The 14,297-nt window shown below is 35.4% G+C and overlaps 1 protein-coding gene across 1 annotated transcript in view; it reads right to left on the bottom strand.

Annotated features, from left to right (window-relative positions):
• Positions 1-10,578: 10,578 nt before the first annotated feature.
• LOC129221603 (vigilin-like) overlaps positions 10,579-14,297 on the bottom strand; it is a 43,991-nt gene continuing 40,272 nt past the window's right edge. The window contains exon 23 of the mRNA XM_054856125.1: positions 10,579-12,005. Coding sequence (XP_054712100.1) covers positions 11,769-12,005 — 237 coding nt within the window. The 3' untranslated portion in view covers positions 10,579-11,768. The remainder of the gene's footprint in view (positions 12,006-14,297) is intronic.

Below are 14,297 nucleotides of genomic sequence, written 5' to 3'. Positions count from 1 at the left end.
ATGAGGAAATGTCTTCTTTAGTTAAAATAAACCATGGTTCTCTATCAGTTTTCTATGTTCTGAAAAGGTCGGAAAATACTTCAAGAATTTCTAAGTAACACACTGATTTTGTTGCACTTAGGCAGAGCTTGAAAGAGGTTTTTTCGTCAGGGTTGGAAAATAGCGACATAGATCAGCAGTGGACGGAATTTAAGGATAAACTTGCTAAAACCGTTGGGGACTATGTTCCATTTAGGAGAAAAGGTTACCAAAATTTGGCCCATGTGGTTCTCCAGGGAGACTAAAGAAGCTCTTAATTATAAGCAAGCCACTTTTCGTAAGTTTAAAGAAACTGGTCAGAGTGCGGAGAGGCTCCAGTATGGTAAGGCAAGGCGAATTTTTAAGTATTTGGTACGGATTCAGAAAAGGGAATTGGAGCAAAGGCTGGCAGATGACATTGATGGGAACCCTAAGAGGTTTTTTGCTTACGCTAATTCTGGGAAAGCTCGAAACAGTCAAATTGGGCCTTTGGTTGATGAATATGGAAATTTAATCCAAAACGATAGGGATATTGCAAATGTTCTAAATAACTTTTTTCCAGTGTGTTTAACGATAACTGTATCTCAACAGTTGACACTAACAAGACACAAGCTATTATACAGCTTGAGGATTTGGTATTTTCCAGGGAGGAGGTTTTATTTCATTTGAAAAAGATTAAAGCAACTAAAGCTCCGGGACCAGATAATATTTATCCAAAAATTTTAGTTGAATGTGCAGAGGAATTAGTGGATGTTATTTTGAATATTTTCAATGCTTCTTATAACTCGGGGATGGTGCCAGAGGACTGGAAGCTGGCTAACATAACGCCACTCTTCAAGAAGGGGTCTAAAGGTATTGCTGGGAATTATAGACCTGTAAGTTTGACTTCGGTGATTTGTAAGATTTTCGAAACTTTGATCAAAATTAAGATCATGATGTTCTTAGAGACTAATAGTCTGTTGACTAGTTTGCAGTATGGTTTCAGGAAAGGTAAATCCTGTACTACTAATTTATTGCATTTCTACGACAAGGTTACCTCAGCTTTAGATAACAAAAAATGTGTGGATGCTGTTTATATTGATTTTCAAAAAGCTTTTGACAAGGTACCGCATGTTGCTCTTCTCAGCAAGTTAGCTGACATTGGAATAGGAGGAAAAACTTTACTTTGGGTTAGAAATTGGCTTACTGGTAGGAAGCAAAGAGTAGTTGTGAGAGGAAATCATTCTAATTGGAGTGATGTTTTAAGTGGGGTTCCTCAGGGATCAGTTTTAGGGCCTCTTTTGTTTATTATATTTATGAATGACATCAATGAAAATATTTCTGGAAGCATGAATTGTTTTGCTGACGATGTAAAAGTTATGGGGATTGTCGAAAATGAAGAACAAGTAAAACAGCTGCAAGAGGATTTAGATCATATTACTAAGTGGGCAGATAAATGGGGTATGGCAGTTAATGTAGGGAAATGTCAAGTGCTACACTTAGGTCATGGAAATAAGCGTATGAGATATCGTTTACAGGGTTCAGTCATAAATCAGGCAGAAAATGTTATGGATCTGGGTGTCTTTATAAATCAGGACTTCAAGTTTAGTCAACAGTGCAGTATTGCTAGTAACAAAGCCAACAAAATGCTTGGGTTCATCAATAGATCTATTTCAAACATATCTAAGAAAGTTCTTCTGCCTTTATATAGGAGTTTAGTAAGACCTCATTTGGAGTATGCTGTTCAGTTTTGGTCGCCTTATCTGAAGAAAGATATTTTTGTATTGGAAAGGGTTCAAAGAAGGGTAACTAAATTAGTAAGGGGACTCTCAGATTTAGATTATGATACCAGACTTAATAGACTTAACATGTACAGCCTGGAGCAAAGGAGAGTCAGAGGGGACATGATTCAGTTATTTAAATTTATCAAAATGAAAGATGTAAATGGATTAAATTTTTGTGGGGAAAGCAGGACAAGGGGTCATTGTTTTAAGCTATTTAAATCTCAGGCTAACTTGGAAATCAGGAAAAACTACTACTTTAGCAGGGTCGTGGGCACTTGGAATAGCTTACCGGAAGAGGCGGCAATGAGCAAGGGAGTGGATAGCTTTAAGAGGGCCATTGATCTTCATTGGGGACTAATTAATTGACTAGGACCAGCCTAGCTGGGCCCAGAGCCTGTTGCTGGTCGTCACATTTGTATTTGTATTTGTAATCAGCCAAATAACGAAAAACACTTTTTCTAGTCTGGGAATGTGCCGAGTTTCATCAAATAATTACTGAGAACCAGAGAGATTTTTTTTTTTTTTACGAACATTGATTTCCGACTGACATACATTGAATTCACCCATTTTCTATCATTCTGCTCAAAAAATTTGGGGGTGCGACCGCTCCCTCTTGACCCCCCTATTTGCCGCCCCTAGCTCCCTGGTAGAGCAAAGTGGTTTTTTCAAATGTTTGTAAAGTTTAATAATAAATATATATTGGGTTAAAAATAAAACAAAAATCACTTTTCATTTTGAAGTTCAAAAACCCTGCTAGGAAATAAAACCGAAATTGTTGCGGTAAAAATCCAAAAACTTCAATTTTCGGGCGTTCTTCGAAAACCTACTCGCTTTGTGCCACCCTCCTCTAATTTTTTAAAATGTCCGATTTTGAAAATAAGAGGTGATTTTTATGACGTCACAAATGATGCACTTTAGCGCATCTCCACTGACGCCCTGAATACTTGCTGTCTACCGCATTTCCATGTTATGATAGTCAAGATGCGAATTAAATAATTGCACTCTACATTTGTTATCAACCATATCGTTGCCTGTACACGTGAGTAAAGATGCGAATTACAGCTAACAGGATATTTCTACCCATTATAGCGTATGTTTTATGAGGTTTATCGCCGGATGATTTATGAAACTCAGAATGCAAGTTTAACGTTTTCATAAAATCATTAATGTTAATTTGTATTGATGTGTATTTTTGTAATATTCATTAAAATCTTATTTCTTTGTATTACTAAATTTATAACAATGCAGATTTAATACTTATTTTTTATAGCTTTATTCACTTTGTTTTGGCGGTTCATATATTTTAGTAATAAACACTGTCAACTTTTTTCATCCCATAAAAGCAATTGTTGTGAGTAACTAATCTACATCTATACCATGGGCGCCCATATGCAAAATTGTAAGGGGGGGGGGGGCTCAGATATTTTCTCCGTGGTTTAGAAGGATATTTTCCCCATGGAAACCGATTTCAGGACAGATTAGAGTCATTACAATTTGTCGTTTTAAATTACTTATTCATTAATGGCTGGAGAAGAAATGTTTTTACATTTTTGCTAAGAAAAAAGTACTAAAAGCAAGGAAGTTTTAATTTTAAGGGGGGCTCGAGCCCCAACTTAACCCCCTATATGGGCGCCCTTGATCAATACTATTAATTTCTGTGCACATTTGTCTCTAACCCCATTTCCTCCGGACTGCGAATGTCTACCAAGTCAATACTAATACCGTTGGATACAGGACATCCAGGGAAAGCCATTCGGACTTGTCTTTCCCCTCTAAATCTTAAGGGACAGAAGATAAGGGTCCGGACATCTAAGGGGTAAAAGTGCAAAAATCATCACCCCCCCCCCCCCCCCCCCCGCCGCAGTTGGCATTATAAGCCACGCAGCAGGTGACGAACGGCGGTTGGCGAGCGAAACGAGCAGGGGTGGAGAGTAATCAAGAAATTTTGATGTTTCAGAAGATCGAGGTTTTTCGGTCGATGCACCAATAGGGGAGACTAGGGATACTTGATCCCTAGGGATACATGATCCCATGGCCAAAAATGTATCAAAATCAAGAAGTAAAAATTTGCAACCTGACAATTATATTGAAGTTGTACTTGTACATAAAAACTGGCAACATTTTGTTTTTTTCAGCCATTTTGTTTTAGCTCAAGAAATGATCGTCTGAATGTGACAAGGAAAACTTTTTTTAGGAAAGCATTCCGAAGTTTACAATATCCATTAAATACAACTTAAAAAATTCCGAAGTGTAATGTTAAAGCATAGACAGTCTTTAATAATTGAAACATATTTTTAGTAAATTGCCATTGATTGTTAATAATAGAACAAGTATGTTTGTAAATATCGCATATTAGCGATACTTGACCCCTTCGTTTAGAGGGATAAATGATCCTAGGGATCAAGTATCCATATGACAATATAAACGCAATAAAAACAATATAAATGTTGCTTACTTAGTTGACATCAATTTTAAACATTCAAAACCATGTTAACGTAATAAAATTAATCATAGTTTGAGTGATAGATTTTTCACCACACAAATTTTCAATGAACAATTAGAACCTCGATTAACCGAGATTTCACAGATAGTGAAATCTATTTTTCTGTAAATAGGTAAACTCTGGGAAAGACAATGTGTTTTTCTCCTCTGTTTTTCGATGTGTTTTATTTCTTTTTTTAAAAAATAATGTAAATTTAATAAAATGATTTTTTTAATTTGAAAATAAAAATATCTTCTAGAAATTTGTGGGTTCTTTTTATGCATCTTCCAATATTTAACTTGACATTGCTAAAAAAAAAAAAAAAATCAATTGACTTTTTAAAACTTACTACAAGTTATTTTCCTATTTTAGTTTTGTAACTCTGTAAAATATTAATTTTTATAAGTTCATTTTCATCTTTTAAAAATATTCTATTGCATTTTTGATTCATACATTTTAAAATTGGCAATCCTGGAAAGATTTTAGACAGTTTCTATCAACCGAGATTTCCGACATCCGAGGCACTAGTGGGCCCAATGAGTTCAGATAATCAAGGAGCTACAGTAATGTGTTTTTTTAGCTTGAAGTCCTCAATATTTTCCCTGGAATAGCTCAATGACTATCTTTCTAGCTTGAATGACATCACAGTGACAGTGAAACTCCGATTTTACTTTCTCAAGGAACTGGGTTAAAAACGTAAAACCCTAGAAACGTGTGGGAAATACATAGCAGCAAAATTTGATGATGGGACCTGATGAACAAACGTAGATTCAAGGGACGCAAAATCAAGGTTTCGCTATAAATGCTGCTTGTATTTATCTATAACTTTTCGTGGTAGGCTAAGTTTGGTAGAAAACTAGACTAAGATCGTTTTTTTCCGACGACCCTTCAATTCTCATCTCCTCATTTTATTATCTAACTAGAAAGTCGCCCATCAAGGTATGACGGGTGAAAATTGCTTCTACCTGTACATTTGAACGAAGCCATTGCCTGTTTGGTGATATTTTGATAGTTGAAATTGTAACCCTAACTCCAGTGGATGAACCCTAAACTCCAGTTAGGTAGCGTTTCATTGTTGACCGTTTTTTCGTTTCTTCATGTCCCTGAAATGACTCCGTCTTTCCAGTAAAACAGTTAAGTTACCGGATCGAGTTCAGCCTCGTCACAATAAATCCTTTCCCTGCATGTTAAACATTACCAAAACGTACTATCAAATTATCATGCCGTGGCGCGAGTTTTATTGTTGAAAAACGTGCGTTACTCGACCATTAGCTATTATATATATGAGGATAAAAATCATAAAATTTCCTAAATTCCACGCAGGAATAAAATAGAATTTAAATTGAAATTTCTCTGCCTCAAACCGTTAGAATGAAAAAGTGATTACTCGCACGAGATTAAAAAGTTTCCCTTTTTTTTCAAACGTGTTTTTATAACTAATTTGAACACTCAAAATTTTGCTATGAATTATAAAAAAACTTAATGAAGTGGAAGCGAAACTAATTGGAGATTTCATTTTTTTTTTCATTTTACAGCATTTAAAAGCCAAAAGATCCTAGAATCACGTTTACATTCTTAAGCACAGATTTTCAAAGCAATAGAAATAGATTTTGTTTATTTACTTCGTAAGAAATTTAAACAGATTAAATGAAATAAATTCCATTTTTAGGATAAAGAAATGTTACACACACATAAGAGAGAAATGATTCCTGTAACGGATTTTGATAAGAAATTTTTATTCTTTCATCGATGTGCTTAATCAGCGTAAAAAGCTAAGTGCTTTTAAAAAGTTACCAGTGCTGGTGCCGGAAAATGTAACCTACAATGGCGGGGCCTTTGCGCAATGAAAAGTCACACCGGTAGTTCTAAATATTAGAAGATAAAAAACGGGCGTGAAGCAGAACTTCAGTAAGTGATTTAGGATGCATATCTTTATCTTTTCTTTATCTTTACTAATAATAAAGCTGAATGTTCCTCTGTCCGGATCTCTGTGACGCGCATAGCGCCAAGACCGTTCGGCCGATTTTCATGAAATTTGGCACAACGTTAGTTTGTACCATGCAGGGCTGCGGAGTCGGAAGGAAAATGGTCGACTCCGACCCCGACTCCTTTGAAACGCCCGACTCCGACTCCGAATTTTTTTAAATTGTATTTTCTCAATTCCTCTCCCCCTTCAGGGGAAGGGGGAAAACCTCTAAACAAAGGTTGAAAAATCAATTCTTTTTTATGAAAATTTTGTATTTTATTGTAAACCCAAGACGCAAACAACGTTTGAAGTTCAATTTAAAAATCTAATTTTCCAATAGTTATACGTTTAAAAGTGAGATGACATAAAAAATCTCTTTAAAACGAGCTGATGTGTGCATCACATGACTTCCTTTTACTCCAATTTAATGTCATTTCCCCATTATTCGCTATTTTAATGTGATTCAATATTTATTCTCTAAATATCACCAACAATAGCCAAATTGAAACCAAAAAAAAAAACTCCGCCAAATTTGTCGCCAAGTTGGCGACAAAACTTGGCGACCAAAAGACTGGCGATATATCGCCAAGTGTCCGACAAATTATAACGCCACTTGAGTTTACATCGAAATTAACAATGATTTCCCCCCAAAAAGGTGCAAAAGACCCCCTTAGGAACATCCGAAAGCAACCAAAAGGGGAGGTGCACAACTAGACCCCACTACGAGTCTATGTACCAAATTTCAACTTTCTAGGACATACCATTTTTGAGTTATGCGAGATACATACGCACATACGCACATACATACAGACGTCACGAGAAAAGTCGTTGTAATTACCTCGGTGATGGTCAAAATGGATATTTCGCGTGTCTATACATTCTTAGGCACTTTTCCGCATGTGGTCGAATCGAAAAAAAAACTCAACATTCATTTGGGGGTGAGCAAAATGGAAATTAAGGGCGATTTTTGAATGAAAATTTTTTCGCGAATACAATACTTCCTTTTTTGTAAAAGGAAGTAAAAAATTGAAAAGGATTACTTGTAATTTGCCCCCCTTTAAAGTTTAACAAATAGATATTGATCAAATCGTGTGCTTTCAATTTTTGAAAGCTATAGATAACTAGAGATAGAACTAGAGATAAATAAAGCTTTTTTTTTCTAAGTCAAAGTTCTTGAGAAGGGGTGGTTTGCTCCTGGTGACACCCATGGTGCGTTTCAAAATCACACCCATCTGGTAAGTGACATCCAAAGTTAATTTCAGAGTTTATAAAAAATATGAATATTTCAATTCTGAAAATTTTCCCGAATATATTTTAAGTTATATTTCATCAATAAAATTTCAACGAAAATAGGGCACATATACGTCAGGAGCAAATTTTACACAAAATGCGGGAGTATACAAATTTGTACGCGAATACTTTTACTATACTTATATTTCTTCTTCGCTAAATTTTTAATTTAAATTTTATTGGCTTGTTCAGAATTAATCTTTATGAAGATTTTAAGATTAACTAAGATTATTGAGTGTTGTAACCAAGAAAACATTTACACTTATTTTGTTCTATACTTTTTAGTGAGAACCAAGCTTATAGAAATAGTCTTGATAACGAAAGAAAAAAAAAACATTACATTACTTTATCGGATCTTTTGGATTCCTTCTTTCGCACCAGAACTTATTTGAATTTGCCGATCACTCTTAAGTTTCCACCTGAGCTACGGGCCTCGACTTATTAAATTGTTGCGTTCCTTTTACTATTTTATAACTGAGATCGAACATAACACTATATTTCTATTTTTATTTCAAAGTGATTACTTGAAAATGTTAGGCAACAAAACCGTTTGCTGACGGTAGCTATTAGTTAAGTTAAAAAACAAGCAAACTAGGGGACGGCTACAGAAAGTTCGGTAAGCACTCAAGCTAGCTGATGCCATAATGGCAGTTATTTTCTCAGTAGTAGCTTTTTATACATGTTATTCAACCAATTAGTAGTCGGTTTTTAAAAAATGCAAGGAGAGTTAGTGAAAATAAAAGAAAAAAAGAAGCCCGGAGTCGGCATGTTTTCTAACGACTCCTTTACCCCCAAAATTAGCCAGACTCCGATTCTTCGACTCCACAGCCCTGGTACCATGGGAGTGTGCACCTCGAAGCGATTTTTCGAAAATTCGATGTGGTTCTTTTTCCAATCCAATTTTAAGAACAAAAATATCATAAGATGGACGAGTAAAGTACGAAATTATCATAACGTGGAACCGTAACATGGGTACAAGCCAATTCACCATACATTTGTAAATATACAGCCGAACCAAAAGACCTTTTAATTTTCTATTACGGGCAAAGCCGTAAGGGTACCACTAGTTTGAAATAAATTAGAAACAGTGATTTAAAGGTATCTGCAAAATACCAACTCAGTTCAAACTGTTTCAGGTTTTTTTACTAAACCAGCAGCCCTTTGTATTTCAAACAAAAATATTCGAGTGGGAGTTGAAATTTTCAACTCTCCAATTAAAAGTTCTCCTAACGCAGTTTTAGGTGAACAACTCGAACCATTTGAGTTTTCATTGAAAAAAATAATGCAAAATGTAATGTTAATTGATTTCAAACTTCTTGATTTTTGTAGTGGTTGATAAAACGTTTCAAATTCAATCTTGAAAACTACAATAGAATGTATTCAATCTTTTATTCTTCAACACAGTGACAAATTATGTAGAAATATCTGCCGCAAACCAGTAGGATAAATGTATTTCCGATTGCTTCTTTACTTGCCTTATTGTTGTTTCATCAAAGTGAATTACAAAGAATGATGAACAAATATCTTTAATATGGAGGGATTTCAAGTAGGTTGCAAGTCCAAAATTTATTATACACTTAACTTTTATTAGATAATTCGATACTTTTTGCTATCTCAGAATCATCAAAAACATCCCTATAAATTATAGACAAATCATTTAAAGATGCAAATGAACAATTGTTTTTTTTACAGCAATTAAAACTAAAAATACCTCCCCTTTCAATATTTTATCTTGGAGTGAATTTCTGGAATTTAAAATACAGCTTGGTTTATCAAACTACTTGTCAACCTCTTATAACTCGCTGCATCAACATGAGACAATACCTGCGAAAATCCTTGATTGTCAATATTGAAAAGATAATCAGAAAGATACAATCAGAACAAAATGATTTTAAATTCACCCTTTTTTGCACGGCATTATGTGCCGATCTTGCATCCATTTCTGTCTGCTTTTCCTAACCACAAATAAGAGAATTTCGTTTTCCGTGGCATTTTAATAAATTAAATTACTATTTACTTTTTAAAGCAAAAAGTTAGCGACCAAATTTAAAAATTATATGTGCACGAAATAATCCAACTTCACTGAACAGAAACACAAAGCAAGCCGAGCCTCTAAAAAGACGAGGAACAAGCTAGCGCTCCGACGGAGACCCAACACAAGCTAAGCACTATAAAAATAAATATTACTTCTCACCTGGGGACAACCGATTTAAATTTTGCTCTAAATAAATTTTTTGAACCTAGTGTTTATATTTGGGTTCTAACTCGACACATTTTATTTATTTTATTTCAATTAGCTATAATACCTTTTACTTTGCTTGCTTTATTTATTACCAGTGGTACCTGCACGGCTTTGCCCATAGTAGAAAATGAAAAGGTCATTCGGTTTGCTTGTATATTAACAAATAATGGATGACTAACTTCTCGCCAATGGCTATATTCACTTCTTTGCCCATGTTGCGGTTCCACGTCATAACTTAGTAATTAATTCACCCATGATATGATAATTTTCCCGCTAAAATCTTAAAATTGGAATATAAAAAGAACAAAATCGAATTTTCGAAAAATCGCTTTGAGGTGCACACCCACATGCTATAAACTAATTCTGTGACAAATTTCATGAAAATCAGCCGAACGGTCTAGGCGCTATGTGCCTCACAGAGATCCTGACAGACAGAGAGAAAGATATCCAGACAGACTTTCAGCTTTATTATTTAAGATTGCATTTTTTTAAAATTGAAAAACAATTCTTGTACAATAATTTAATCATATTTTACCTGCAAACTAATTTAACACATTGACATGAGAAAATATCAGTTGAATTAAAATTGCATATTTAGTTGTTTAAAAATGTTTGATTTCTTAAGCCTCTAACACTTTTACTCGGTAGTGTGCACCTTTTTTGCTTTCAATGACTGCAAAAGTTGTTGAAAATAAATATTAATTTAAATTTGTTTTATATGCTTTTTGTTTTCAATAAAATTAAGTAAATAAGTAAGAGATTTCATAGTTTAAAAATCATTAACAAGACTATGTAAACATAAAAGAAACGAAACCAATTATTTGAAAGAATTCCTTTAATTCATTCTTATAATACAGTTTGAGGAACATACAAACAATGTCTCATTTTCTGGAAGCTTAACGAACACTTAGGAAAATCAGACAGTGGTTGATATGCAAAAAAATTCATTCTCAGACGATATATTGCTCACAAATCCCGTTCAGTTTCAAAAACAATTTGAAGAATTTCACCGTGTGTAGCACCTTTTCTCTCGATGCATCCAAATCAAGCAAAATTGAGAAGATTGGGGCTATTATTGCTTAGTCTTTGATTGCTTGCTGACTTATATTTCTTTTTAAATGTCCCTCGATTTTTTTTTTTTTTTTTTTTTTTGACACTTTACAGAGGGACGAAACTTAATCGAAGGGGGAATTCAAACGGGCGGGCTCCGACAGCGGTTATGAAATTGATTTTCATTCGTAAAAAAATATTAATTGTCGCTCGGAGGATACGAAGGCGGCGCTCGCCAGAGAGAAAACTTCTCTCGACGAGGGGAAGGAAGTCGTGGAAGTCTCTGAAACTTATCTGGCAATGTGGCAGGGCGCTCGCGAGGAAAACCGCAGTTTCCCGGAAATACGAAAAAAATTTCAGAGTCCATCAAGAGTTACCCGAAGACTCCATTCATGTAGACAACTTTCGCATCATAAATAGTCCATTTTTGTTTAATAAATATAATCTAAAAGTAATTTGTATTCAAATAAAATTTTTAAACGTTATATCAGCATTTAAAAAAGCTCAAAATTGCACTCCATCATCCGAAGTCGGAACACCGTGGAATGAGGATGGCCACACTTCTCCGTGCAGGTAAATGGCGGGTATCTACAAAATTTTCGTTTTTCTTTCACATTTGCTGTCCCACAGTTTTACTGAACAAACATGCTCATCTGGCTTCCACTGGAATAAAAGCATTTTTTTTGCCAGCGCCTTTAAATATCAATATTTTATTGATTTTTGTAAGAAATCAAAAATGCTTTTCCTCAGATATCTCTAAAACTCATTTTTTGTAGATAATGCCATGGACCCGCCGACGACAGTACAGCTATCTTTTGTCATTAGACACCATCCAATAGACTTTGATATATTTTTTCAAGAGTTGATCTCTCGCTCGTGGGGAAACATTCCGGCATTTCTCTTAGTGCCCCAGAGACTTTAAAAAAAAAACCACATTGCAAGGTGCCTTCCCCTCTCCTAGCAGCGGCGGGCGGGTCCCCAGGCAACAGGTTTCTGGGGGGCCTCCCCGCCGAAGGACGGGAACTCTTGGGTGTCCGATGTGTCCGGGGCAGAGGGGGGCCTGTCCCAGGGAGCCCCCTTTACCACAAAGCCCCCATCCGGGCGTCCCCGGCCTCCTTCCGAGTCCGAGTGGCCGTTGCGGCTGGGGGGAAGGGTGTACTGCCTCATCAAGTCACGCTCTTTCAGATCCTGTACCTGCAGATAGGAAAGAAAGTAAGGTTACTGTCAGACAAACCACACACTAAGATTGTACAGGGCTGCCAACCTGGCAAGGGACAATGGGGGTGGTTTCCTTCAGTCAAAAATAGTACTTTTAGTCACTGAAATTGATAGAATAAGCAAAAAAAACATGGACCCAGAAAATACTTTCATTTTCCCAACAGTTTTTTTTTAATTACTTTTTTAAACTGTCCGATTTTTCAAACAAGGAGTGGTCTTGATGACGTCACAAATGATGCACTTAGCCGCATTTTTCTACTACTTTCCACGTTATAATAATCAAGCAGCGAATTATATAATTGCACTCTATGCTTGCTATCAACCATATCGTTGCCAATACACATGAGTAGAGATGCAAATTAATTATTGCAACACTGAATGGTATTTCATCATTTTTGACGTCATCGGCAGAAGCCGTAAACAATGAATGCACTCCAATTTAAGTAATTTTTTTTTTAATATTAAACGTAAACAAAATTTATCAAAAAATGGTCAGATCCTATGTTTTTAAGCATGCTCTTTCAGAAAAAAAAACTTAAAATTTTGGAAACGACCCCATTCTATGAAAATAATTTTTATGAAAAATACTAGCCGCCTTAGGCAGATAGGTGTGCACCGCCTTATCTGGTGTACTGCAACATGAACTTCAGTCATAGCAGCTTGTCGAACCTGCCTGCTGCGGAAAGGTGTACACCAATTTCCAGGAATTCACCTCTTTTTGCCAAATGTAGTGGGACATTAATTAGTGAGCAGTAAATTAATTTTGGGCACAGCACACGTCTACAACTATTTGATTCCCAATCAAATGCGCTTCACCTTCTTTACCATTAACTCAAATCTTTCAAAAACTTCCTTCCACTTCAAACACAAAAAGAGAAATTTTAAGCCCTACAAAAAGCGGCCCTTGTTTTGCAGGGACGATTAAAACATAACCTTAGGGAGGAAAAAAGACAGGAAAACAGGACTTGGCAAAGTGCCATCCTTCATGCCAGCCTGCTTTGTGCTTTCCTTCCAGCAGTAGAAACGTTCTTGAGAATTTATGTTTTAACTAGCAAAAATACCCGGCGTTGCCTGGCTAAGTAATAATTTTAAGAAACAATCACCACTTTCTTTCGTTTACTGTTTTAACTGAAAGAACTCAAAACACACCGCTTTGACGTGTCTAAAAATCGAGCTTCTTCCTTACCCATAAAAGTAAAATAGCAATAAGTATAAAGAACCAACAAATATTCATTTAGAATTGAAAGCACGAATTTAAAAATATAAAAATTTTAAGAATTTCCAAAATATGAACTAACAAAAACAAAGATCACTAAAAAACTGTGCGCTTACTTCATTTAATTAAATAGTACACACACAAAAAAAGAAACTCTACTATGTTTCCCTCAGGGTGCGAAAAGTAGAGTTTCCAAATGTTTAAACGACTTTAAACTCATGTCTGCTCCGGAGAAGCCTTGATTCAAAAATTTCATTATGATTACTTTTATTATTGCTGTAGTTAGGCAAAGAGTTTTTGTAACAATGGATTTTATATTCGCAACTTCAAAGCTCGAATACGCTACCTTGCGGTGATTACCAATACTAAAGAAAAAGGTTAAACATTCCATTCCACGAGTTTTCTTTAGGGTAAATTTCCGGCTTCAAGCAGTTTGTGGTGTAATGTAATTTCAGAAGAATAAAAAAGAAAGCTTCGCACAAATACGATGAAAAAGTACTGTCATTCACTAAACGTCAAAGCAAGTTATAAGTTATCGCATTTTTTTGTTTCACCTTTTTTCAACCGCAATTAGACAGTGGCTGCTGCGCCCCCTATAATTTATTGGAGTTGCGAATTTAAATATTTAATGGGGAAATATGAAATTTACTGTTTTCCACCATAACTTTTTACAACTAAGTTTTTAAGGAATAAATTACAGCCTAAGTTGCTCCCTCATAATGTATCTATCTATGGTGAAAAAATGGTTAAAACCCGTCCAGTAGTTTTGAAGTTTACCCCGGACATCCGGACAGAGATTAGCCCTTTTTGTATAAAGATGAGGATGCAATTCCTAAGAAAGCAATGCCAAGCTTGCTCCAGAGAGGCCTGGTTTCAAAATTTACATAATGATTACTTTGAATATTGCTGTTGTTAGGCAACGAATTTTCGAAACAATGGGTTTAATCTCTAATGTGGAAATTACATGACATTTACTGTTTTCGATCACAACGTTCTTAGACTATGTTTTTTAGCGATAAATTATAGCCTAAGTTGTTCCCCGATTATGTAGC

Source organism: Uloborus diversus, chromosome 4, assembly GCF_026930045.1.
Source record: "Uloborus diversus isolate 005 chromosome 4, Udiv.v.3.1, whole genome shotgun sequence".
Lineage (NCBI taxonomy): Eukaryota > Metazoa > Arthropoda > Arachnida > Araneae > Uloboridae > Uloborus > Uloborus diversus.
This window is presented reverse-complemented; position numbering and strand designations above follow the sequence as displayed.